We start from the raw sequence: 27,781 nt of genomic DNA, 5'->3' as shown, positions 1-27,781 counted from the left end.
AAAGACACTCTGACGCTCTAGTCAGTAAATGTGTAGGCGAAAAGGGGGTAGAGTGATGTGTCACGTACCTCGGGGGAAGGGTAAGACCTTCCCTTTATATACTATGTCAGAGGTGGGCCCGACAAGGACAGGCCCACTTTCTCCGAGGCGTACTCCTCACAGCTGTATCAGAGCTGTCAGGGACGCGTGTCCGGGTCGGCTGCGGGCCCCCCACCCCCGACCGTTCGGGTCGAGTAGTTCTCGGGTCAGGCCAGCCTGTAAGGGGGTTTGGGCCAGGCCGTAACAATTCATGAGGTGTTCAACTTACTTTTTTGAGAGAAAGTAACAACTATGATGACTCTAGTTGATTATCTCTTGCAAAAAATGTTCATATAGCAATTTGGAGAGAAAAACATAAATATATACATGATCATTCAAATATTACAAAACTTATGTGGTACACCTGAAAAAGTGTCTAAAGGTGTTCTCTCCATCTTCATCAGGTTTTCGTAGAAAAAAAAAACACCTAGAATGAGGGGTACATATATAAATCATGATCAACACACATTAAAGTATTTTCTTTTTTTCGTTAAAGAAGCAATGAGAAGAAAATAAAGAAGTGTTTATCATTTATAAGATGACACAGAGAAAGTGTCACTCTAAAGATATTCACTTAAAAAACGTTCATTCAAAAGGAGTTCATTTAAAAAGGTACTAATAATTTGAATAAAGATGTCCGCTCAACTCTATCAGTCAGGTATTCTTTAAAATTATGAGTACACACCAGAAAAGCAAGTTTTAAAAAAGAAAAAAAAGTATACATGTGCATCGAAGTTCGCACATTTGACACCCTCTGAGCCAGCATCCAGGAGTTCTTATAACAGTCCTTCTTATGAGTCATCAATACTACTTGGGACTAGCTACAGTTAACATGATCTCCAATTCTTCTACAACAAGAATTTTTTTTACAACAAAAGTTCTCTCTACCATGGAAGAAGATCTCTACAACAAAAATATTCTATCCAAAGAAGGGTTAGAACTTTTCTACTATCTCTCTTTAATACATATACCCATCTTTATTAATAATGTTAGATGCCATAAAAAATTATCATGTATGGGTAGAGTCTTTTGATCATGGCTATGGTCTAATTAAGTAAAGTCGAGGTACCTATAAATCATACAAACACTTGCACATGAATGCATATTATATATCACATTTGTCCCTTCAAGTGTTTTTAAATATGTTTGTTAATGCGCAAAATCATGTTATACACAATCAACCAATAAAGTTGGGCAAGGAAACTCATCTACTTTTTCACTATGCCTAGGTTTTGAAAAGTTAAAGATGTAATATATTATCAAGCAGCCTCCTAATGAAAGAGTTTTCAATTAACTCCAAAAATCTCAATAGAAGATATCGCTCATGAAAAAAATCAAGAAAGTTATCATTCTTTACTTTCCCCAAGATGATTTTAATACTTATTTTGAAGTAAATAACAATTTCAATTTTAAAATTCTATACTATTATAAGAATGTTGTTCGAAAAATACCTCTATAAAAAACATCACCTCAAAGGACACCAATTCAAAATAAAAAAAGAAAATGCAAAACACTCAACGTCAATTTTTGCTCAATTCATAAAGGTACATTCTCAAAAGTCTTCAACTATGTATCAACAACTATAATAAATTAAAAGAAAACAACATTGGAGCATTTGAATACCTCAATCTTTTGAAAGCAATATTCAAAAAGCCAAAGAACATTGCAAGTAAGGGAGCAACTAGGAAGTTTTCTAATGAAGAAAAATCAGAGGTATGAAAATTATTTTTGATATTCTTTACGTGATAAAATCATTGACTCCTCGTACTCTTGTAATCTCATATTCTATTTGGTGAAGTATATGAATGTATTGTATGATATTCTAAGTTTACACTTTACAGTTTTAGGGAAATACAAATGTTGAACATTCTATTAGTAAATTTCTCTAATTAAAAAAAAAAAATTTCGAATTTCTCAAGATTATGCTAGACAAATATATATTTTTTAATATGTTTAAAAATTCATTTTCTTGTTACAAATGAATATTACTCCTAATTTTTAATTCATTTTTTGTCTATTTGTATTATTATTAGAAACATGTACAAATGAAGATATGACATTTTTCTTATAGTTGATTTCAAAAGTAACAATCCAATATACATAGGGGTTGAGATAGGTTACATGAGAACAAAAAAAATTATATTCAGATACAAAGACAAAGAACATCTGATATCTCAAGATACCCTAACAAGATGATGATACAAAATATGTAGTTTGAAGGAACATTTTGTACTCTCAAAGACTTAATGGGCATTTATGATTGTGCATAAAAAATATGAATAATTTTTGTATAAAAATAATTTTAAAATGATCCGAAAACATGACAAAAAGAGCTAAGTTTTTCTTAGAGGTGTTGGGATAAAACCCAAAAAAACAGCATAAAAAGTTGAATTTTTCTTTAATGAAAACTAAATTGGTGGAAGTAGATTGGTTAGATTTAAAGTGTAGAGAGTGTTATCTAGTTAAAAAGAAACCAAACTAAATATTCTTTCACTAATGTCACATGTCATGAGCACTGTTTTAGTTAAAAAGATTTGAAATGATGGGAAAGTCAAAATATTTTCTGCCAACTACCCTATTTAGTAATAAGTTTTGGGATAAAAAGGATATGCTAAATATTACATTATGGAGGCCACTCAGATAAACACGCCTAAAACGTCTTTTTTTAAAGATGTCTTTATGTTGTGTTTTAATTGGTTTTGGTATAATTTATTCGGTGTTCCTCATCACATATTATTAAATTCCTCAAAAGATTTTCTTTCCAAAAACAATAAAAAACATTTATTTTGGACTAAAACAAAAAAGGTAATAGATTAACTATTAGATTTTTTTTTAAAAGATTATTTACATAAAAAAATATATCACATTCATCAATATATATATATATATATATATATATATATATATATATATATATATATATAAGCTCTTAAAAAATTTTATAAATAAAAAAATAATTAATTTTTATTCGTATAATATATAAAATAATTATTATATTATTATTATATTATAGATTAAAATTTACTAATTTAAATTTTGTTTTTATTTTTAATATAAGCATTAAAAATAAATAATTTTTTTATAACAAGATATATTGTAATAAAATATATATAATATTAATTAGTTTTTAAAAAATTCTGAAAAGATGGTTTTTTCTAATAAAGTGTTATTAAAAAATTAACATTATAAAAACTAATTTCAACCAATATGATATAATATGATATAATAGGTTATTAAATATATTTAATACAAAATACATTGAATATAAATTTTTATTGAGTTTAAATTTTAAATAATTTTTAATTAAATTTCGAATATTTTTATTTTAAAGAGTTAGAATATTTTAACATCATTTTTTTCGTATCTTTTTAATTGAGTCTTTGATTTTTTAAATTATAAACCTTATTTATAATTAAGAGTAATGTTTTAACACCACCAATTAGTCACACATATAAAAATACAAGAACAATTCTATTGTCATAATTATAATCTAACTTTATAAGCAATACAATACAATGAAACTATATATAAGTAATATAACTAAATTTTATCTACATCTATAGTCACATTTCATAAATAATATAATTAAATTATATTTATGTTTATAATTAAAATATGAATAAAAATACAAAAAAGTATCAGGATGGTTAATTTTTTTCATTCATAATTTTTTATTATTTTTGTTGTGAAAAATTTAATTATTTTAATAATTAATTATTTTTTAAAAAAAGATAATTGAATAACACAAAAAAGTCTTATTAAGAGTAATTTATTTATATATGATTAAAAAATAATTGAATAATTATATACGATAAAAAATTAATATTATTAAAAAATAAAAATAAAATTTGTTTTAAAATTAAAAATAAAGTTTATTTAAAAATAAAATAAAAAATCATGGTTTTTTTTCTTTTTTCCAAAATTTATCTACGAGTAATTCTATAAATATTTTATGATGAATAAAAATATTAAACTCATACTAAAATTTATTCTAATAAAATTTATTTTTATTCTACTAAACGTTAAATAAATTATTGAAAAGAATTTTGTTTCCTCCATTAGAGAAGAATGATAAACTTCCATACTTCTATTATGTTATGGCAATAATTTGGCCTGTTATTTTTTAATGTACATAATAATAATAATAATAATAATAATAATAATAATAATAATAATAATAATAATAATAAAATAAGTATATCACAGTAAAAAAGAAAGCACGTCACCAAATAATTTATCATCCGAATTATATATGAATCAAATTGATAATATGAGAGCTAACACTACAAAAATCGACAACAAAGTTAGAGACTTACAAAATCTTTCTTAAGATCATAGAAAAAAAAAACGTTTATATTTATGTGATATACAAAGCAATTATCATAATATTATTATTATTATTATTATTATTATTATTATTATTATTATTATTATTATTATTATTATTATTATTATTATTATATATATATATATATATATATATATATATATATAAGCAAAAAAAGTCCAACTGTATGTTTTAAAGTAAAATTTTTTTTAATATTTGATTAAATGTTTTTGTATTTAGTACTTTTTTTTTTGCACTTCCTCTTAGTTAAAAATATAATCATTATAATTTTTTAGTTATTATTGCTAGGGGTGTTTACAGATGGGATATGGCTGAAATTTCGATCCAATCCGCACTAAACTCATTAGATCAAATTCGATATTCGCACTTTTTATGTTTGGATCAGATATCAAATATATCCATAAAATAAAAAATATAAAAAAATTTTATTTTTATAAAAAAAAAGTCAATAATTTTTTTTGTTTACTTTTTTAAACATATTTACTTCTATCTGATTAGAGTGTGGATCCGATTCGATCCAATCCGATCATCTTACAGATCAGATCATATTCTCAAATTACAGATCAGATACGGATAAATACTGTGGATTTATATGGATATGATCTAATCTATGAACACCCCTAACTATTACTATAGGTTCATTGTTGCAAAAGAATGTTTCTTTTATTATAAACTATTATTAGATTTTAATTACCATTAAAACAACTGAATGGTCAACTTAATTACCATTATTATATCCATAGTTGTAAAAACCGAACTGGATCGGTTGGTTCGACCAAAAAACTAGTGAACCGGACTAGAACTGGATTATAGTCCAGTTCGGTTGACTCCACAAGGTCTTGAACCAAGAACCTTAGAGCAAAAGTAACCTCTACTTGCCACTTAGCCATTGCACTTCTAAGTACTATATTTGACAAATACTAATTATATGTTATACATAAATATCTAATTTAATTTAATTTTTGTTTTTTCTATTTTTAAAATTAATTATATTTTAATTATATACCATTATTAATATAAATATAAATTTCACTAAAAATTTATTAATTTACTTGATCTATTTTATTGCTAGTATTGTGATTAAGGTTATTTGTTTTGATGTTAGTGTTAAAATCTACTGATATTATAGTTAGATGATAGGTTTTGTGAATTAATTATTTTTTTATTGTGTCAAAATAAGATACTATTGTAGTATTAAAATTTTATGGTTTTTTTTATATTAGTTATTTTTAGAAGTTGAGACTTGATTCTTCATAAAATGTTAGTGAAGATATGCATTTCAAATTTTAATTTTAAGTTTTTAACTATTTTATATTTTATATTTACGTGAGACCAGTTTTATCGGTTCAACCAATGATTTATCAGTTGAACCAATAAACCAGTGAACCAGTAGCTTGATCAGTTCGATCACTGGTTCAGTTCTAACAATTATATTTCAATCTAATTTCAAAAATTTCGATTTACTCAATTTAATAGTTATGACTCACAATTGGTTCCTAATCAAGTAACAACAAATTATGTCTCCCAATTGGTTCTAATCAGTTCTAACAATTATGTCTCCCAACTTAATAGTTATGACTCACATTGGTTCCTAATCTTATTTTTGTCACTGTCTCACAAAATCGTTAACGACATGCTGAAATGGACTAACAAATGCTACATTATACATTCTAGTGACTATTTGATGTGACAATTGAAATTTTTTTACCTTATTTTTTATTTTCAACTAAACACTTAAAACCCTAATATGAGTCACGGATATCTAAGTTAAAAAATCAAACTAAGTAAATTAAAACTTTAAAAATCAGATTAAAGCTCGAATATAACTTCAAAACAGAACTTTAACTTATGTAGTGATTAATTTAAATGAAAATCAAATAAATCAAAATTCAACATAATTTTTATAAATGTTTTTAAATTCGAAATTTCTATACCAAAATTAACTAGGATTTTTCTTTAAATTAAAAATTTAATGAAATAGTGACTTTAATTATCTTAACCAATGTCCTAATTAATTGCTTTTATGTCTTAAAAAAATCGTATATGAGAAAAAAATAATTAATTTGTCTACTTTAATAAATAGTTATTTTACTAAAATGAAAAACTATTTTTTTAAAATTTTTAAGAACTAATTAATATTATATATATTTTGTTACACTACATTTAATTATAAAAATTTTATTTATTTCTAATACTTATATTAAAAATAAAAAAAATTAAATTAGTGAATCTTAATCTATAATATAATAATAATATAGTAATTATTTTATATATTGTACGAATATAAATTAATTATTTTTTTATTTATAAAAATTATTAAACGCTTGAGCTTGTACGAATATATATTTATGAATGTGATATATTTTTTTATATAAATAATCTTTTAAAAAAAAATCTAATAGTTAATCTATTACCTTTTTTGTTTTAGTCCAAATTAAATGTTTTTTATTGTTTTTGGAAAGAAAATCTTTTGAGGAATTTAATAATATGTGATGAGGAACACCGAATAAATTATACCAAAACTAATTAAAACACAACATAAAAAAATCTTTAAAAAAAGACGTTTTAGGCATGTTTATCTGAGTGGCCTCCTTACATTATAACTATTGGACAATGTATTCCTCACTCAAGATGGCTTTACACTAGGGCTGGAAGTGAGTCAAGTCAGCTCATGAGCTAGCTCGAGCTCGACTCGTTAATAGCTCGATAAGCTAAGCTCGTGAGCTAGTGAGCCAAGCTTGAGTTTGGAATTGAGCTCATAAATTAAATGAGCCGAGTTTGAGCTTGGATAAGCTCAGTTCATTAGCTCGTGAACTAACTATATATATTAATACACATATCATATATGCATTTAATCTATACTTTTAATATTATATATATTAATGATATTAATTATTTAAAATTTTATATTTATTTTTTACATATAATTTTGATGTAGGACATAAATAAAAAATTTATAATTTATTGATATAGAATTATAAATTATGTATTTATGTTTCTATTATTTGAGCCAAGTCGTGAGCTCGAGCCAGCTCGTGAGCTTTCGGTGAGTCGAACTTGAGCTTAAGAAATAGGCTTGATTGTTAATGAGTCGAGCCGTGAGCCAAGCTCAATTTTTGTGAGCCGAACTTGAGCTTGGTCTAGCTCGTCTCAACTCGACTCACTTACAGCCCTACTTTACACTATAAAAAGAGTTCAACTCATTTTTCTAAAAAGACTTTTTTTTTTTTGAAAAACCAGAGAGCTCCTATCAATTTCTCTTCTCTAATTCTTTTCCATTGTTCTTCATTTTGTTCATCAACTTCAAACAAAAATTCAAAAAATTAGCATTCGGGTGTTCCAACAACAAGATTAATTAACCATTGTCAATTCTAAAAGAGCTCATTCATTCTTTTGTGACATTAGTGAAGGTCTTAACACTTGTTTTTTACCTCTATTTCTTATCTTTAGTTTTTGTGTTGCATATTTGCCATTAATAAAAGTATTTTTCTCACAAGTTTATTTATCCTTAATCTCTCATCTTAACCTTTTTTCACTTAATCTATTTTACAAAACTCACCCGAATCAAGCGGTTTACGGGCTTTTATTACTTCTCATAATTCGCGACAAGATTTTGCGGTTTACGTATAAATTCAACAACCAAAACCATGGTAGCTTATAACAACTTATATAGAATAGAGTTAGGACTCAAATATAATGTATTTTAGAATGTTGTATTTGCATAAATTTCTCATTCAGTTATTTTATACATGTCATTTGCCGTTATATAAATTTTAATTTTAGTGTATTGATAGTGTAAGAAATTTTACACCATCATTCAATCATATTTATATTATACATTTAGATGACTTTTGAGCAGAGAATTTAAAAATTAGTTTATGCGTTTCTATTACATATGATCTGTTTTTATTCTACATAAGCTTTGTTTATATAATTGTTGCGTCAAACAGGCAGTGGACATTGAATAGTTTTAACTTTTAAGGCAAGATATATGACAAGCTTCAGTGATTTTGGAAATGCGCGATAGTTAATTATCCTTGGTTAAGAAATGCATGAGGAACTGGAAAGCTGATGCGTCTTTTTTTCTTTTACTGGCACACCATGACTTCTTTTGCTTCATGGAATAAACTATTCAATGACTTGAATAAACTATAATCTATTCATTTGGTATTTAATACAAACGGCTTACAAGCAATCAATGACTTGAATAAACTATAGGAAAGTTATCAGGTATATCTGAGAATATCGGTGTTCCAGTTGTTTTAACTGTTGATTTTAATTAATATATATTATATATTTTTTATAATTAATATATATTATATATTTTTTATAATTTAGATCAACAGTTAAAACAACTGAAACATTAGTATTTTCGGTACACCTAATAACTTTCCTAAACTATATAATCTATTCATTTGGTATTTAAGCGCGCATTTTTAGTTCGGAACCGACTTTTAATGAGTCTGAATCTCCTTCCAATTATGGTTTCATAAGGTGGCCAAATCTAACCGAAAATGAACATGTTTAATTTTCTCAAGCCAGGCCATATCATCATTGTTATTCTTGGAAGCAGACGGAAAAAACATGAATTGCAGCAACGGCCAATTGAAATTGCTATTATAACACATCAATATATGAGATTACAACCGTTGCTCCAATGAAGATAACATGGAATAGCACTAATTATAACCCACTTGATGAAATATAAAGGTTCCATATCATTTCGACAAACAATAGGGTTGACAAACTTGTTTTCGCAGCTTCACACAGCTACAACACGACACACAAAATTATCCCACACCATAGATATTGAACAATTCTGATAATGAGTCCATGTGTACCAATATCTTCCGGTATACATGGTTTATCACTTTTTCTGAATGATCTCTTCAATAAGGTCTGCAGCTTCCTGAACAGTAGTGATGCTCTGTGCACTATCCTCTTCAACGCTAATACCGAATTCCTCCTCAAGACCCATCACAATCTCAACCTAAAAGGCATGATATCATCAATTAAGTCAAGTTTCAAGACCCATGGTTCTTAATTTATGAACAAAGTGGTGAATGCAATGTAAGAAATGAGCATTAAACAATAGCATGTTAAGAATTACTTGATTACCGTGTCTAGAGAATCAGCTCCTAGGGCTGAAAATTTTGACTCCCCAGTAACTGGAGAACTATCAGGTAGAGCAAGCTGCTTCTTTACTATTGTGCACACCTTGTCTACTGTCTCTTGTTTAGCCTGGTTATGGCGTTCAATAGCAGTGTACTCAATGAAAAAATAAATAAAAGGAAAACAAAAATTCTTGGATAACGAACTATCATAGGCAAGTGACATAGTGTCAGACTAAATCTTCATCTGATAAACAAAGTAGAGACTTCAGATAACATGTTCCCAGAACCCATTATATTATTTAGTTCACATATTCTAAGAAAACGGTTACGGCTATTGGCTAGTTTACTCACGTTTCTTCAGTCCAAACCATATCTTATGTGTTCAGTATTTAATTCAATGAAAAAACAATCCCTAGTTTAATAGAAAAGCATAGTTGAGATTTGTGATCACAGGTTATAAACCGTGTATCATTTTATTTTTCCAATCACAACTTCTATCAATTTAATTAGCTCCAAACAGATAATATAACTTGTTAAAGGTGCAACCCAGTGACAAAGTCCTTTTTAAAGTTTCAAGCAGTCTAACATATGGTGATTTGATGTTCATGCAAATGATGGTTAATCTCTGAAAAATAAACGCTGAAACACTTCACTAGCTACATACCGCACAGGAAACTGTGAGGCGAATTGAGCGTGGCCGCAAGTTAAAAGAAACATTCCTCCGCCCAAAGCTGGAAGTTAAAACCGAACTTGAGCTGGAAATTAAACTACATGCCTGTTCAACAAATTTATTGAGATAGTCAATTTTAAAAGAAATGACACCAAAATAAAGTAAAATAAATACATTCCTAAGAAAACTGCTTCTGTTCAATTTAGTGGGGAAATTATAAGCTATTTCTGAGCGATCTTAGTGCATGCCAAAATTTTCAGCTTTACATCAACTCTATATTCATTTCGTACATTTCCATTTCTCAATCCTAAGAAACTCAGGGAGTTCAATCAAAGCCTATGTGGTCCCGCGTTAGAGAGGCAGACGCTAACGCAGGGTTTCACATGTAGCAACACTACTAGTATAAACCTCAATCACGTCACGTTCTACAAGTATGCTACTAAATTGCACAACTACGAACTACCGAAAGATAATAGATAAATGATATTATAAACCTCATAAATTCTTGACAAACCAATTAGTAAAAAACTAAATCAAAGGAAAACAGCACAGAACTGAATCAAAGCCATAATAATAAGCACTAGAGAAAGAAAACAGCAGCGAAATCAGTAACAGATTCTCACCACACAAGGAATAAAGTTAAGTTCGTAGTAGTAGTTACGACTGATTAAAGAGGAGAGATCGATTGGAAATGAAAATGAAAACGATACCGGTATTTGATTCAGCTGAGAGCGGAGAGAGCGCATAGAGATGGAGTTTCCGGTAAGTGCATTTGCCGCCATCGCGATACTGCGTGCGTTGAAGCGAAAGAGCGCAGAAGAAAAAGAAAATGAATATAGAGGAGAGAAGGTGGCGGAGAATGCGAAGAGTGTGAGCGAGAGAAGAACGCTGAGAATAAGTAGGTGCGTGAAATTGGACCCGTCATTCCTGAGTGTACGAAAGAGTCCTCTCGTCCGACTCGGAGCTAAACTTCTTTTTTCTTTTTCTTTTTTTTTTTTTGGTCATGACTTTTTTTTTTCTTTTTTCTTTTTTTGAGAACCAACTTTATTTGGGATAACTTCAACAATACACTCAAGCCCAATTGATATGGGCCTAGGCCCATTTTAAACTCAAAGTTATGGAAGAGTTGATTCTTCTCTGACCAAACCGAAAAGAGAAAGCGTTGATTCCTGCCCCAGTGATGTCGTGGATCGGAGCCAGTGAACAGTGATTCTGCTTCTTCCATCTTCTGCGAGAGAGAGAGAGAGAGAGAGAGAAAGAGAGAGAGAGAGAGTGAAAATGGTGAGGGAAGTTGCAGAGAGTTGCGTTGATAGCTTGTTGACGGAGATGGTTGCGAGCTATTGCAACCGATTCTACGCGAACAAGCCTGAGCTCGCCGCCCGCAGAATCGAGGCCATTGGATACCAGGTCGGTCATCAACTCTCCGAAAGGTAAACCCTAATTTCCACCATTGCGTCGTTTCAGCTTCTGGATGTAGATCTGTTGCCAAATTCATTAACACTAGTTGGACCGATCTAGAAAGTTAACTTGCAAATTAAGATGCACCACAATAAATTAAGCCTTTTAACTATGATTCATGATTCTGCTTCTCTATATAGTTTTACTTAATGAATATTTATAATGGTTTGATCATGAAATTTTAATGAATTGGAGGAAAGTGTTGGTGTGTTTAAACATACTCTGGTGACTGGTCAGGTACACCATGGAGCGACCGCGATTCAGTGATCATCTGGAAGCCATAAAGTTCATCTGCAAGGATTTTTGGACTGAGCTCTTTAAGAAGCAAATAGACAACTTGAAAACAAACCATAGAGTGAGTTCAGATTAGAGCTGTATTCATTTGGTGGTGTTTGTTATATGGTTTTAGATTGGAATGGATGGTCATGGTATTCGTTTGCTACTTGCTGCAGGGTACCTTTGTATTGCAAGATAATAAGTTCCCCTGGCTTGAGCGGATATCGATTGATCCATCAACTGATAAAGTTAATTCAGCCGAGGACGATTCTTTGACTACAGCTGAAAACAAGGCTGCAAGCACAATAAGCATGCATCTTTATTACCCATGTGGCATCATTAGAGGAGCTCTTTCAAATTTGGGAATTACTTGTGCAGTTACTGCAGATATATCAAATCTTCCAGCATGTGAGTACTTCTATTTAGTTTGCATTTGTTAGTGAAGAGATTGTAAGGAATAGTTTGCATTCACTATGAATGTTATCTTCTGAGTACAGATTATAATATAACCTTATGTAAGTTTGAGTGATGATTATCTCTTTTTGGGTGTAAGAGTTATTGTGTGAAATTATCGGAACTGTTTGAAAAAGGTTTGAAAAGGGTCCAGTCTATTTGATATCTAATGGCTAATGGTGAGAAGTTTATAGGGTATTTTCACTCTATAGACTATAAGTATCATTTTTACATGTTGATTGTGTACCATGCGACCAGCCTTATGCCATCACAGACAGGCTGCTGTATTTGCCTTTGCACCAAGGGATACCATCCAGCTGTAGGCAAAAACAGTTCTGGAATTTTCAAAAATGTTATAGTTTCTTAATGTCCTGCTTGATGATGATTGTATGACTTAGCTTTCAAATTTCATGACTTCCAAATCTTTCCCATGTGGAATAAATCCAGCAACCCTTGCAATAATTGATTGTTCCAAGTTAGGAAGTTTTATTTTGTACCCTTGTTAGTAGAAAATTTTCACACATATTGAATACCGAAATCAAAATTGAGGTTTAATTTGAATTTTCCCTTTTTGTTTATACCTGTTAATAGAGTTGGTTATTTGTTCTTACTATCGATTATAGTATTATACCCTGAGAATGAGATAACTGTTGTAGGGTCAAGACTCGAGATATTATTAATTTAACTTGATAGAGATATTGACATCATTGGCTTAATTTGTGTATAATTTTATATCTGGAATACTTGATGCTGTTAATTTCATTAATAGTGACGAATGGTTTGCTATATTTTGTTATGACAAACTATTGTCTTTGTACACAATGTGAAATGGCAAAGTAATATGCAATGTTTGTGTCTGAAACATTTTCCTTGTTTATAACCAGTCTCCTTTTGTACATAATCGTGCAGGCTCATTTGTGGTACGTGTAAAAGCGTGATGAGTTCACAGTTATGTCAATGATGGAAGTGAGAACAATGTTACGATGTCTGCAAGTTCTTTTGCATAATTTGCTGACTGGGAATTGTTACTTTGCCATCTTTACACTATCAAATGTTATTGAACTTGTTGTATAGAAAGGGCTCCTGAGGAACTTGTTGGTTCGGACGCAAATTGTATGGAGATTACGATAGTATAATTTTATTGTACCGATCACCATTTGGTAGAGGGTGATTTCTTTAATGACGATCTTAAACTAATCCATTGCTTATAAGGAACTTTCAATATTCCATACAATCTTTTTTGAGGTTCTGACCCTCCTCCGCCCCCTACACCCAAAAAACCCATAAAATACGGGTCGGGTTGAAACGAAAAACAAACAATAAACATTCTTCAACTCATGCCCACCCCCATCGCTAAGAATTGGGCATGGGTTAACTCGTCATCTATTCTTTTTTTTTTTCTCCCTACCATTCGTTTGTCCAATTATACATGTAGCGTATGTAAGATCCCAAATTTTGCATCATATAGTTAGCTTGATGATCTGAATGATTAGTTTATTAAATGAATTATTTACCTGCCAAAATGTCGGTTTAATTTTACACTATAAAAATATTATATAATTAACAAATATTATCATTTTAAAAACAGCACTTGATCAATAATAGTTTGTATTTATAGTTACAAGAGTTTGCACACAAGAAGTACATATTTTGTATTTATATAATTTGTATTTATATTTATTATTGTACACATATAAATTAATATAGTTTGTATTTATATTTATTAAAATTTGTACACACGAATTAAAAAAATTTATTTGTTGAAGATAATTTGATAATTGTACTAATTAAATGTTAATAAAAAAATATTAAAAAATATTGGCCCTCAAGAGTTTCTGTTTAGACTAATTGTACGAAATTGTTTTTATTAACTCTTTTTATCTTATAGTTCTTTTTCTTTTATTTAACATGATTATTAGTAAAAAAATTAACGTTATCTAATTCTTTTAAATAAATAATTATTTTGAACAAATTAAGATATTAAAATGAACACATGTTTTGGATTCGGAGATTATCATTTATCACAATTCACAACCGGATAAATAATGGTGCATTTTATGTGGTTATGAATTTTTTGCAATATTTAAAAAATGTAGTTAAAATTAAGATTACACATTTTATTATTTAATAATACTCCTTAATTTGAAAAAATAAAAAAAGTGTGGTCACATTAAAAAGTGTTGTAAAATAATTAAAAAATGTATTTTAATTTTAGTTACACCTTTTTAAGTGTTATAAAAGTTTTTGTGGTTTATTTTTGAAGGGATGAAAATTTTCAATTAGTCGTAATTTATAGCCGATAATACTAGGAAAACAAAAAAAAAATTAGAATTTGTCTTATTTAGTATTTATTAATTGTCACAATAATTAATCAAGACTAAATAAAATAAGTTTTAACTATTTTTGACTAATTTATTTTGGTTACCAAATATTTTCGTTTGCCAAATAACACTTGTAAAGAAATCTGACAATAAAAAATTAAAATTTCTGAGATTGGTGAAATAATAAAGTGGATGATTAATTATTATTAAATTAATAATTTTTATCATATCTGAGTCTGATTATTTTAATTTAAAAATAATTATTTTTTATTTTATCACTTTATTAATTCTTTTATTTTAAAAAAATTAATTCAATGATAAAATTACTTGTTTAAGAGGTACAAAGATAGAAAAAAAATTGTGAATATTTTACCTTTTATCTCTCTCTCTCTCTCTCTATATATATATATATATATATATTAATATCAGAATTTTTTGCCGAATATGGCAGAATACGATTTGACTTGAATATTTTATAGTGAAATTATGCCTTAAAAAATGTGTTTGGGGCGAGCATATGCCTTAAATAGAGCAGAAGATGCTGCGGCTAACAATGTATCTTAAAATTCAGCAATGTATTTTTTTAGAGAAAAAACCCTAAATGGATAAGAGAGATCTGTGTCTTAAGTCTTAACCACTTGTCCTTTTCTGGTCAATACAGAGATTGGGTACAAGGATCCAACTCATGCTGACTACATCATCTAGTCAGTAACTCTCACCTACCCCCCTCCTTATGTTTATTTATTCACTTTGCTGACCTACTACTTCAACAGTAAAACTCTCAATATATTTTCATTTCCTACGTCGAATTTGTCTTATTTTTCTAAGTTTTTAATATTTTAAAATTATTTATTTTTATATTATTTAAATTAAATATTGACTTTTAATTATTTTTAATAAATTAAGTATCAAAATTTAAGTATTATAGTTATCACCTTACTAAAAATATATTCATAATAAGAACAATTTGCTGTTTCATTTACATTTACATTTTTGGCTGCATGCCTTTACTCTTGCATTCTCTGTGCTCCAACATGCTTAGCATTATATATCATGCAAATATTTCTTTGTCATCTTATCCAAGTTGTTTGAATTGAACCTCCCTCAGGTAATGATGTCCAAATTCCATTTTGTCATCCTCATCCTTTGCTTGTGGTTGTTTACCCTCTTCAACTCTTGGATGGAACTTCACGACTGTGACAATTAGTTTCTATTTAAATTTTGTATAATTAACTTTTAATTAATTAATATTAATTAATTTGTCATTATAAAATAACTAGTGTTTTTTAACATTTAAAATTTAAAGTTTAGAATTTAAAATAAAAATAATTTTTAAAAAATTAATTAATCTTGAATAGTCAAGTTCGTTTTTATCTTATTAACTTTTTTATCTGTAGTTTAAAAATATGTGACTGAAAAAAAAAAGTGAAAATTTTTTAACAAAAAACATCAGATGTAGCGGATGTCATACACAAATTGATCATGAACTATAAAAAGTGGTATGATATTGATAACGTTTGTTGTTGATGATAATATTAGAATAACAACCTTAGATTTGTCTTTATTTTATTATTTTTTTTCTATCTTAATGTGTTGAATTCTTTTAATTTGTGTAAAAAAAAACTTAACTACAAGAATTCTTTCGGAAATAAAACTGTGTACTGTGTGTTATTAGTACATCAACTTAATTTGAATAAAAACAAAAGTTTGATCCTCAGATTTTTTAAGAAATAATTACAAAATTTGTTAATAAAACTGAATTTTATGATGATTAGTACACATACTTGCCATCGTTAGAGTCACCAACAAATGTCCAATGTGGCATAAATAATAAAAAAATGATATTGGATCAACATAACTCTTTCCATTTCAATTTGATTGGATGGTAGAAAAGGACTTGTACCAACTACAACTTCACCTCCCTCCCTCTCTCTCTCTCTGATTCTATATATATACACACTTTTATGCAACATTTGACTTCAGTTCTCTTCATTCTTTATTTTTTGTTGAAGGGGTGTCTGTGCAGTTCCTTCAGAAAATGGGTAGTAACGAAGTTTCAGCAGAGGCACTTATGATTTGTGCCCCAATCAGAAGCCAATGTGTTGAGCAAATTGTGAAGAAAATGCATGAAGCAAAGGCACAAGGTGCTGATGTTGTTGAGGTTAGCCTTGACCATATCACCAACTTCCACCCCCACAATGACCTTCAAACTATCCTCACCAATAAGCTTCTCCCTATCCTCTTTTCTTATAGGTAATTACATCTCATTTTGATAGATTGTATCAAGATAGAATTATGGATATCAAAAATGCTATTCTTATACTAAAGTCAGCTACCAATGTCAGCTACCAATGTATTTGTATATAAATATATGTATAATTTAATTTATTTTCAATATGTATTTATATTTCAATATGTATTTTATACTTGTGACTAACTTTAGTAGCGGATCTTAGTATTCACATAATATAGTCATATAGACATATATAAAAGAAGAGGAGTGCTAGGGGCAGCAAATTTTGTAATTTGTAGCCATCAATTAGTTATTATTGATATTTTTAATGGTGTGAGATTTCATCCAATAATGTGTAATTACTCACTTTTCTTTGGCTGGTTAAGTGCTAGTTAGATTTTAATAACTTTTTCTATTAAAAAAAAGTAGAGAAATACAAATTCTCATTGTCTCTTTATTTTCTGTCTTTACACAATTATGAAATAGTGCCTCCTATATGCACAGAAATAGTTGTGCCTTATATTCTAGAGTAATGATTGGAAGATTTAATTTATTTTTTAATTATTTTTTAAATATTTAAATGAGTAAAATGAGTTTAATTTTTTATGTATTGTAAAAGGTTTTATGGTGTAATTCAATCAGATTTATATGTTAATATTAATTTTTAAGTAGTGAATTTAAAAATTAGTTATTTTTACTAACGTGACCATACTTGTCTGTATAAAACTATTTTATAGCATAGTGCATGAAAATTAAATCACGTAAAAATTTAATATATATGTTATTTTTTGAAAACATTGATAAGATACAAATTCAAAATTTTCTGTTCTATACATTTGTTACTCCATGATGGTTAATACTGTGCTTGATGTGTTATTGAAGGCCAAAATGGGAGGGTGGTTTATACGAAGGAGATGAGAATATTCGGTTGGAAGCATTACAACTTGCTATGGAATTGGGAGCTGATTTCATAGACATTGAGCTTAAGGTGTGTTTGGTTTCTTGGAGAAAAACATATTAGTACCACCATGTATAAGTATGGTTGGTCCAATTTGTCTTCATTTATGTCTTAATGTTTTCTCAGGCAGCTTCTTCTTGTCTTAAGACCATGATGGAATATAAGAAAAACCATGGTAATCATGGAAAAATAATTGTTTCGTCCTATGTGGATGGAGTGACCCCTCCAAAATCAGAACTCCTTAAGCTTGTTACACTTATGAAAGCAACTGGAGCAGATATCATCAAGCTTGTCACAAATGCACAAGACATTACAGAAATTGAAAGAATATTTAGTATACTTCCCTATTCTCAGGCATGTGATTTTCATATATTCATTGGTTTAATTCACATGGATGTAAGAATTTTCATAGTAATTGTTTCTTCTTTGTGGTAACAATTTTGTAGGTACCATTAATTGCTTATTCTGTTGGAGACAGAGGGTTAATAAGCCAGCTTCTGTGTCCGAAATTCGGAGGGTTCTTTGTCTATGGATCTTTGGATGGAAATCCAATCCCTGGTATGCCTTCTTTGGAAACTCTCCGGGAAGCATATAAATTGGAACATGTAAATGAGGATACCAAAGTTTTTGGCCTAATTTCAAAACCAGTTGGCCACAGCAAAGGCCCTTTGCTGCATAATCCTACTTTCAGACATGCAAAATTTAATGGAATGTATGTCCCCATGTTTGTTGATGATCTTAAAGAATTCTTTAGCACTTACACAAGCCCCGATTTTGCGGGTTATAGGTATGCCATATTTATATGTTTGTGTCACCCATTTTATATGTTTGGTATTCCTTTTTCTTATTTTGTGATTTCTGACCTGCTTCTTTCTTCTGTGCTTCAGTGTTGGCTTTCCATACAAGGAAAAAGTTCTAACCTTTTGTGATGAAGTCCATCCTCTTGCTCAGGTTTGCTTGTCCTTTTGTGATGAAGTCCATCTTCTATGAAATGATCTGATCGTATTTGTTAGATACATAATCATTCATATACCTCTTCCTATCAGCTTAAATTTTTGTGATTTCGTGAAAATATTAAGTGATAAAATCGTCTCGGTTCGTGCTTCACCAGTCTATAGGAGCTGTTAATACTATTGTAAGAAGACCAATTGATGGGAAGCTAGTTGGCTACAATACAGATTGTGAGGGTGCAATCACTGCTATTGAGGATGCTCTCATAGGTTATACTCCTCAAATGCTATGTTTATAACTGCTTTGAACTTGTCAAATGTTTTTGTATGATCCTTAAAAGTGAAATCTATTAAACGTATGCGCATTTTGCGCTTTAGTTGTCAATGTCATTGTTCTTTGATCAGATTATAATAGGTGTAATTTTATCTGAGATGATATAATGATATTGATATATATATCTATGAACCAATTCTAGAGCATGGTTGCAATGATGGTGGAGCATGCTTAAGTTCACCTCTTGCTGGAAGATTGTTCGTGCTAGTTGGTGCCGGTGGTGCTGGAAGAGCACTGGCATTTGGTGCTAAGAGTAGAGGAGCTCGCATAGTCATTTTCGACATTGATTTTGGTATTAAAAGCATGTTATTATGCCTTTCACAAATTGAACTGTTATTTGAACTTCTTTAAGGATATTGTTTCCTAAGTCTCATTTTGTTGAATCAGACAGAGCAAAATCTCTTGCAAGTGCTGTATTTGGTGAAGCTCTGCATTACAAAGACTTGGCCATTTTTCAGCCAGAGAAAGGAGCAATTCTTGCAAATGCAACACCAATAGGAATGCATCCTAATATTGCAGACAGAATTTCAGTATCAGAGGTTCTACATTCTTACTTTAAATTCTTTTAGATAATGAAATGATGTTTAATGGGAGTCTAGTTTAGAAAATATAATTTCACTGAACTAACTAAATGCCTTCTCCAATCCCTCAATATTTGTCCGAAGGACAAAGCGATCCTCCACATTTGTAAATCTCTAACCGGTCCTCAATCATTCAAGTAACTGGTCTAAACGGTCTCTCTTGGTGGTCTAAAGGCTCCCGACACATCAGCATGTCACTTTTTACAAGGGCCGCTTAGACAAATTACTTGAATGGTTGAGGACAATTTTCGAATTGTGGAGAGTCGTTTTCTCCTTTGGACAAATGGTCAGATATGGCAAAGGTTATTTACTCCTCAACTAAAACTATATGATGTTACACACTTACACATACACCCGTTGATGTATATAAATCAAAGGGTAAGTGGTGTTGTTTGCTGAGTTTGGTTTATTAATTGATATGTTTTTAAAAGGAAACTTTGGAAGATTATGAGTTGGTGTTTGATGCTGTGTATACACCAAGAAAAACAAGACTATTGAAAGCAGCAGAAGCAGTTGGAGCAATAACAGTGAGTGGGGTAGAAATGTTCCTACGCCAGGCTAGAGGGCAATTCAATCTCTTCACGGGTCTTCAAGGTACAATTCTCAATTGCAACATGTGATTCTTAGTATTCTATGCTGCATGTCCTGCAACAATTCAACTAGGTTTGGTAGGTTAGTATTCTATGTTATATAGTTTATGATGTGTATCTCATTGCTGCTTTTTGTTTTATTTGTGCAGCACCTGATCAATTTATGCGGGAAATTGTTCTATCCAAGTTTTGAAGAAATTCAAACAAAATTAAAAGTCCATCATCAAATTAGATCACAATTTACCCTTATACACTCTAAATAATGACGGCTACTTCCTCAGTTCTAGTTGTAAAGATATGACAAGTGAAAACCATCTCCTCCTCATTCTACTATTTCTACATAAATACTTAGACTTGCTTTTAAATTATTAATAAAAAAATAAAGCCTGGTACATATTCTTTGTGGGCAATACTCACATATAGAGTAAATATATACATAAAGTATAGTGCTGAGTTAATACTAGTCCCTAAATCTACATACGAGCCTTAATTTAGTCTTTAATGTTTCAATTGCCTTTATTTAATCTTTAAAATTTGTAAACATAACTCACATTGGTCCTTGAAACAATTTTCGGCACACAAATATTAATAAACGCTGATATAGATAGTCAGATGCCATACTAGAACTTGTAAAACGATGTCATTTTGGTTTTGACATTCAAATAGTTGAAAAATAATGTCGTATCACTTGTTTTGGGAGGAAAAGTTTCAATAAACATCACTTATTTTGGGCTATTTGAATGCCAAAATAAAAACAATGTCGTTTCACATAATACGGTTTGACATCCGATTATCTATGCAAGTGTTCTATTAACGTCTACGTTAAAAATTGTTTTAGAAACTAAGATGAGTCACACTAGCAATGTTTGAGGACTAAATAGAAAAAATTGATACTTCAGAGATTAAATTGAGATTCGCATGCAAGTTTAAGGACTAAATTGAATATTATCTCGTATAATATATTTGATAGTAAAATTATTTTTTATTTAAAAAAGTGATGGGTTACACACAATTCATCATACATTATTATTCTTCTTCTGTATGTTCCACAAAATTTCATTATGTACCAGAGTAGCCACAGTTATTTGTTACATTCAAGTAGCACTAGTGCGTTGCCCGCGTTGGAAATAAATATGAGTAGGGGTGTTCATGGATCGGATCGGATCCGTATATCCGCGGTATTTATTCGAATTCGATCTGAAAATTACGGATATGGATCCGATTCGCAAGGCTTTCGGATCGGATCGGATCGGATCCGCACACTAATCAGATCGGATTGCGGATTTTGTGTTGGTATCCGCGTATCCGCAAAAATAAAGAAATAAATAAATAAATATTATTTTTATATTTTATTTCAACTAATAATTATCATATATGTTGTATTATTTTAATTTATTATTTAAGAAAAGTATGTTTAATATTATTTTAAGAGTAAACATATTTAAAAGAATAGAAAAAATGAAGTTTATTGATATTTTTTTAATAAAAATAAACTTTTAAAAATATTTTTGTGTTTTGTGAATATATCCGATATCCGATATTCGATCCGATCCGAAAATGTGCGGATCGGATCGGATCGGATCCAACCTTAAAAACTGCGAATATTGGATCCAATCCGATCCGATAATTTTAGTGCGGATCGGATCGAAATTTTGGCCATATCCGATCCGATCCGATCCGATCCGCGTGCAGCCCTAAATATGAGAACCATGGTACTTTTAATTTTTAGTATACTTATTACGTTATTGTCTTCCAGCTGCTTTAGTGCTTTTGCTTTAGCTAAACCGGGTTGGTGAGAAATGGCTGTGAGAACATCTTAGATGCGTTTTAAAAAAAAAGCATGATTCTTGGTCCAGTAAAATCATTTGAATAATAAAACTCATGGGCCTGGCCCATGTAAGGGATCTTCTTCTTTAATCCATATGATTTCCTGACCAAAAAAAAAAATCCATATGATTTATAGCTATGGGAACTAAACTCGTCGGGTTTTTGCTTTTTATTATTGTTACTAGCAAGAAATCCGCGCGATGCGCGGGCAAAACAAATAAAAATTATAATAACCTAAGAAGTACGGACACTTTGTTGAGTTGTCATGTCTGTATGTCGGATACATTTCAGACACGACACTCTCTGACACGCGTATCTGCTGTGTCCAACTGTGTCTTAATAAAAAATAAAAAATTCTTCTCCAAACATGCTTGGACACATCTAAATATTATGACATGTCAACATGTTCAGTCTTATTTTGAACATATATTCTTAAAATAAATTTAGATACAATATATATTATTATTTATTAAAACAAAAAATATTTTACATACTTGATATAATTAAAATAATACATTAAAAATAATTAAAAAATTAAAAAATATATTTTAATATCAATAAAATATCAAAATATCATTACGATTTATCTAAAAAATACTTTATATTTTATATGTACGCGTGTCCCCGTATCTTATAAGATTTTAAAATTCGCATGTCGGCGTGTCCGTGTCCGTATCAGTGTCTGTACATCATAAATAATAACATGAATGTAATTATTTTAGGATATTATTTGCTGTAGAAAATAAAGGAGCATTGATATGGTTTAAAAAAGTATATGAAATCTTTTAAACAAATGAAAAAGATGGTAGTAAAAAAAAATGTTACAAAGTATTATGTTATGTTGCCATTCATAAGTGATGTAAAAATATGAATGATGTTTTGAATTTTTACTATTTTATCCAAATATTAAAAATTAGAAGAGTACTTTATTCTATATTAAATTATATTATATTATTTTTTCAAACACCAATAGTGCTCTTTTATTTTTACACTAATTAATAATTTAAGTATAGTTTACATAATTAGCTACCGTGGATAAGGAAAGAGTAATACATTTAGAGAAGATATCAATAATAATAAAAGTGGATGTTGTTATTGGAAATTTTTATTCTAAAATAGAAAGCATAAAATACCTTTTTTATATTTGAATCATGGAAATCTTGAGCAATTGCTAATTTGCATGAAATTAAAATAATTAAATAGAAATATAATAGAAAAAATATATAAAACAAAAAATAGCATTATTAAATTAAAAAAAAAAAAAGAAAAAGTTTTAGTTACTTTATTATCAAATTATCAATTATTATTATTTTTAGAATAAGATTTTGGCCATAAATAGATTAAGTACTTTTATAACCTAAAAGAAATATACTATCAAGAAGAAAGATTCAAATTAAAAAAGATAAAAAGAAATCATAACTGCTAATAAAAAAGATATATATATCCATTTATATTTTTTCTGTATAGAAGACTCATCTTTTGACTATATTTTTTATATACTATTCTTTAATATCATCTACTACAGCAACTAAACAATTTGATTTTAAAAAGGCATTTTTCTTTGGACTTTCTCTAGAATTTTAACTTTTGAAGAAATGCTATTTTTCAAAAATGTTTGTCTTTTCTGTATTTGTTAATATATATTTCCATAAGAACAAATATGTAACTATCCTTTCAATCTACTATATACTTCTTTACTTTTAAAAAACTTAAATTCATGCATCTATTTTATAATTAGCCAATAATTTTCACAGTAACATATTGAACATACAACAAAGTCAATACACACAATTTTATAATAACTTTTATATCCAATGTTAGCTAAAATAAATAAATAAAAAATCAAATAAAAAATGGCAATTACAAAATTTGAAACTGTATAAATTTTTTAAAAATAAGCCATCAAACAAAAGTAAAAAATTTAAGTATAATCTTATTTATAACAACATAACCTTTTTTAAGTATATAAAACTCACTACAATGGTATTTAAGATTTAGATTTAATTTAGTGAAACATTTAAGTTAGCAATACAATGATACAGTTTTGTGTATATCCTACTGAATGTGCATCAAAATTTATTCTTGTTTCCAAGCATAGCCTGAATTGTTTGCTCAAACAAAGATTAAATCTATTCAAGATCAATATTTAATGTGGCTTAATGGCAACCATGATTGACTGGTAACTACCCATGCTTTCTCTTCTACTCCAGCTCCTCCCAGCAAGTATTGCTATTACTAAATGCAATGTGGGACAACACCTTGAGAGTTGAGACCTTTATCTTGTTAAATGCCATATCTTCCTCAATTTAACATAGTTTTTTTGTTGTAGAAATTTTTTTATTTAAAAAAAGAATGCTTTTTTCAGATCCTAATACAAAAGATTGTTATTCTACTTTTAGGTTTGAATTTAAGGTTTAAAAAAAAGTCTGGAAAGGACTTAACCTCATCAACACATTATATGTATCCACTTATTTTTTTATTTCTGATCTCTTCCGACGCTTAAATCAACAGTAACAACCTGCCTCTACTCCAGCCCATCAGTCACTCGAAGCTCCTTGTTATTAGCTTCTCCTATTTTTCATTCTGAATCATCCTCCTTATTTATGCAATGAACCACCCGGTGAATGTTAACAACACATACCATTGCATCACATACTCAAGTCATTCACATTCTTTTATTTTTTCCAAGAAAGAAAAACTCAAGTTGAAACAAAATATAAATAAATAAATGCAGAAAAAAGAAACTTTAACATCGTTAAATCACATGAAAAGTTGTAACTAACACCTACATATTTTCTCCTAATCATCCAATAAAATATAAATATTATCTAAAAAAATTCATATAACTATATTAGATTTGCGGAAGTTCCTCTGACTACTTACATATTTAAAGATGCTAGTGGGTACCAAACACTTGGAAATGAAGCCCGACACTTTCTTCTGAAAAATTAACAAATATTATTAGTATGATATAGCAAACTATGGAAAAGAAAGTGAAAAAAAAAATTAAAAAGGGATACTTTTGGTAGAACGAAGGAGTTGGGATGGAATTGTAACGAAGGAATATTTCCAGTTTTTTCACTCTTTATTTCACAAACTTTGCTCACAAATAATCAAAATTAAAAACTGGTTTACTTCTATGTACAATAATTCTACAAATCAGATAAGTACACAACAAATAAAAGAATTCTTATAAGCCATTTTAAATTCCTTATTCATATATTTACTATTCCTAATAGCTAACACATAAAAGGATTGCTTAACACATTTACAATGCATGTCAATTGCAACCTCGAATTCTCAATGTCTAAGAACTGACATAAGACATGAAAACGGTAAAAAAATCAGCAATATAATTAATAAAAGACAAATACAGACTATCCAACAATAAAATATTAGGAACAAATTTTGTGGGCAGGTCAGAGTAAGCTATGATCTTGATACAAATGGCACAGTTGCTGTTTGAACCTCAACCCCAACTCCGCATCATCCTTTATCAAAGGGGAGATCATGATAATAGCAATGAGACTCTCTTAATAGATATGTTTACCACAAAGTTGAGGCACAACAAATCAAATAAAATCAAATTAGGAGTGGTTGAGAAATCATGAAACCTCATATGTGTATATTGTCTTCAGTTCCTGAGATATTTCTGAAAACTCAATGAGGGGATGCCATAGAAGAACCTACTATCTCTAACATGTTGTGGTAGCTGAACACTAAAAGAATCTGTAGTAAAAGACATCATCAATCAAAGATGTAAACACGGAGTGAACAAATGCACAATTCATAGTTAGTCTAAAATAATTATAAAGAAAGGTGAGTTACCGTATAGATTGGAGCTTCACATCCTCTTTCAATAAGCTTCATTTACATAAAAAGCCATTATAATGAGAATTTCTATTTTAATAGGACATAAATTAAATTATTATGACAAAGATACATCAGATGACTAAAACTTGAATCCACCAACTGGTCCTACTTGAAAAGCACCTTGAATAACATCGTCCATTAGCCCTGGTCCAGCCCCTGACCATGAAGTGCAATCCAAAAGATTTGTAATCTGCATAGCACACATACAAAACAGTAAATAACTATTATTTTCTTTTATAGAAAATTTTTTTATCAGAAATAGAAATAAAAGAGATGAGACATCCTCATATAAATACAAAAATATATTATTAAAATCTAAAGGGATAAGCCATGTACCAATGTTAGATTATCCTTTTTCATTAGTTAGGAGAAAACATTTAAGCAAGCCAGGAGCTTTTCATCATAGGGAAGCCGAAATGGTAATCCAAATTCCTATCCCAAATGAAATCACATTTGAAAGGACTCAATAAAATCCCTAGGATTTTTTTCTATGTCATTAAAAACCTTTGCCAATATCACATTAAATTGCCTAAGCCAAAAACTAATAATGTTTTTCAGAAAGCCAACTTATATTATTCACAGAAAGCAAGAAATAGGCATGAAGTTAGCTCTTCTGCTTGAATGTAAAAATATCTACAATCAAGATATTAAAGGAATATATAGTGAATTTGCTATGGCCTATGGAAAATAGGAATCACTCTCAGTGCATACTATTAACACCTATCACTATTATGTTATTATAATGAAATACTAATTTTGTTATAATATATATCATTGTTGTTATTAACAACCATCATCAACCATATTTATTAAGCACACAGCCATATTAGCCCCAAGAGATGTCAGCTTCGGTTTTGGTATTCAAGCAATGTAGAATGATAATAAACATAAATACAAAATCAGATGGAACCTGCAAGAATCCTATGCTTACCTATTTTTACCCATGAATTACAGAATCATTTACGACAACACTTTAAGCTGTAACTTGTTGGTATATGTGCAAAACCTAAACAACAAAGCAAAAACGACAAAAAAAATCATGCTTGAAGCAATCAGCAAAAGAAAAGAACTCTAATGTTGAAAACTGAAGCCCAATAGTGTTAAAAAAGAAAGATTGAAACTCTATAAAGTGATTAAGTTACCCAAAACTGACCATCTTTAGAGACCTTGAGCGATGAAGAACTTCTCAAAGCTCAATGAATAACAACAACAGTGTCTTCGAAAACCTCATCAGCTTTCACATTACCAAGAGATCCACAACCCGAACCAAAGTTTGAAACCGCAGCAGCTATTCCACCGAAACACTAAGTAAGTAAAATCAAAAGCAAACACAGCGTCGTGCTTCGGCTAAACACGACTCCTAAGGCAAAACGCGTCGCTGCTGCTATAGGGTCTCAGCCTCCTCTCCCATAGAAGGATTCGTTTACCAACCTCAACATGCATACCAACCAACTACAACACCATCAAACTCGCAGACCTTTCCCTTTGCCCTCTTATTCAATTCACGCATTTTCCAGTCTTCCTTTTTGCTTCTGTATTTTTTCTAATCGTGAATGGTTGTGAGATTGAATTGAGAGAGAAACAAATTGAGGAAAGAGAGAGAGGGAGAGAAAGAAAAATGATAAATTCGAAATTTTTTTAAAGAAGATTAAAAGTTTAAAACTCATTCGAAAATTTTTGCGAAAAAATTTCCCCTAATGAGTTTTGTTTAGAATTT

General features: G+C 29.4%; 3 protein-coding genes across 4 annotated transcripts; 2 read left to right on the top strand and 1 right to left on the bottom strand.

Moving 5' to 3' along the window:
- Positions 1-9,015: 9,015 nt before the first annotated feature.
- Positions 9,016-11,156, bottom strand: LOC112758202 (acyl carrier protein 1, chloroplastic). The gene is made up of 4 exons (XM_025806810.3): positions 10,921-11,156; positions 10,205-10,315; positions 9,545-9,667; positions 9,016-9,416 (listed from the first exon to the last, which is right to left on the bottom strand). The coding sequence occupies exons 1-4, from the start codon at positions 10,990-10,992 to the stop codon at positions 9,294-9,296; spliced, it is 429 nt and encodes a 142-aa protein (XP_025662595.1). The 5' UTR covers positions 10,993-11,156; the 3' UTR covers positions 9,016-9,293.
- A 137-nt stretch (positions 11,157-11,293) lies between these two features.
- LOC112758201 (uncharacterized) lies at positions 11,294-13,631 on the top strand. Its single transcript, XM_025806809.3, has 4 exons — positions 11,294-11,640; positions 11,906-12,023; positions 12,121-12,352; positions 13,307-13,631. The coding sequence occupies exons 1-4, from the start codon at positions 11,489-11,491 to the stop codon at positions 13,333-13,335; spliced, it is 531 nt and encodes a 176-aa protein (XP_025662594.1). The 5' UTR covers positions 11,294-11,488; the 3' UTR covers positions 13,336-13,631.
- A 2,609-nt stretch (positions 13,632-16,240) lies between these two features.
- LOC112758200 (bifunctional 3-dehydroquinate dehydratase/shikimate dehydrogenase, chloroplastic) lies at positions 16,241-20,760 on the top strand. 2 transcript variants are annotated; one of them, XR_011873954.1, is made up of 10 exons: positions 16,241-16,971; positions 17,834-17,939; positions 18,036-18,263; positions 18,356-18,696; positions 18,797-18,860; positions 19,021-19,129; positions 19,336-19,485; positions 19,585-19,732; positions 20,206-20,368; positions 20,514-20,760. XR_011873954.1 is itself a non-coding variant. In XM_025806807.3 (10 exons), exons 1-10 carry the CDS (start codon positions 16,757-16,759, stop codon positions 20,555-20,557), a joined length of 1,572 nt encoding a protein of 523 aa, XP_025662592.1. In that variant the 5' UTR covers positions 16,241-16,756; the 3' UTR covers positions 20,558-20,760. The 2 variants fall into 2 exon arrangements, 1 of the variants encoding a protein (XP_025662592.1); XM_025806807.3 differs by having other exon boundaries at positions 19,581-19,732.
- The last annotated feature ends 7,021 nt before the right edge of the window (positions 20,761-27,781 follow it).

The sequence above is a fragment of the Arachis hypogaea genome, chromosome 16 (assembly GCF_003086295.3).
Source record: "Arachis hypogaea cultivar Tifrunner chromosome 16, arahy.Tifrunner.gnm2.J5K5, whole genome shotgun sequence".
NCBI classification, from domain to species: Eukaryota; Viridiplantae; Streptophyta; class Magnoliopsida; order Fabales; family Fabaceae; genus Arachis; species Arachis hypogaea.
The sequence above is the reverse complement of the archived record's forward strand: the minus strand, read 5'-3'. Positions and strand labels throughout refer to the sequence as shown.

Bases quoted from the DNA above. Each gene is read 5' to 3' on its own strand.
- LOC112758200 (XM_025806807.3), top strand. From the start codon at position 16,757: ATGGGTAGTAACGAAGTTTCAGCAGAGGCACTTATGATTTGTGCCCCA. The intron at 16,972-17,833 runs GTAATTACATCT...GTGTTATTGAAG, and splicing joins CCTATCCTCTTTTCTTATAG to GCCAAAATGGGAGGGTGGTT. The intron at 18,697-18,796 runs GTATGCCATATT...TCTGTGCTTCAG, and splicing joins CCCGATTTTGCGGGTTATAG to TGTTGGCTTTCCATACAAGG.
- LOC112758202 (XM_025806810.3), bottom strand. From the start codon at position 10,992: ATGGCGGCAAATGCACTTACCGGAAACTCCATCTCTATGCGCTCTCTC. The intron at 9,668-10,204 runs GTATGTAGCTAG...CGCCATAACCAG, and splicing joins GCCTCACAGTTTCCTGTGCG to GCTAAACAAGAGACAGTAGA. The intron at 9,417-9,544 runs GTAATCAAGTAA...CATGCCTTTTAG, and splicing joins GAGCTGATTCTCTAGACACG to GTTGAGATTGTGATGGGTCT.
- LOC112758201 (XM_025806809.3), top strand. From the start codon at position 11,489: ATGGTGAGGGAAGTTGCAGAGAGTTGCGTTGATAGCTTGTTGACGGAG. The intron at 12,024-12,120 runs GTGAGTTCAGAT...TACTTGCTGCAG, and splicing joins ACTTGAAAACAAACCATAGA to GGTACCTTTGTATTGCAAGA. The intron at 12,353-13,306 runs GTGAGTACTTCT...ATAATCGTGCAG, and splicing joins TATATCAAATCTTCCAGCAT to GCTCATTTGTGGTACGTGTA.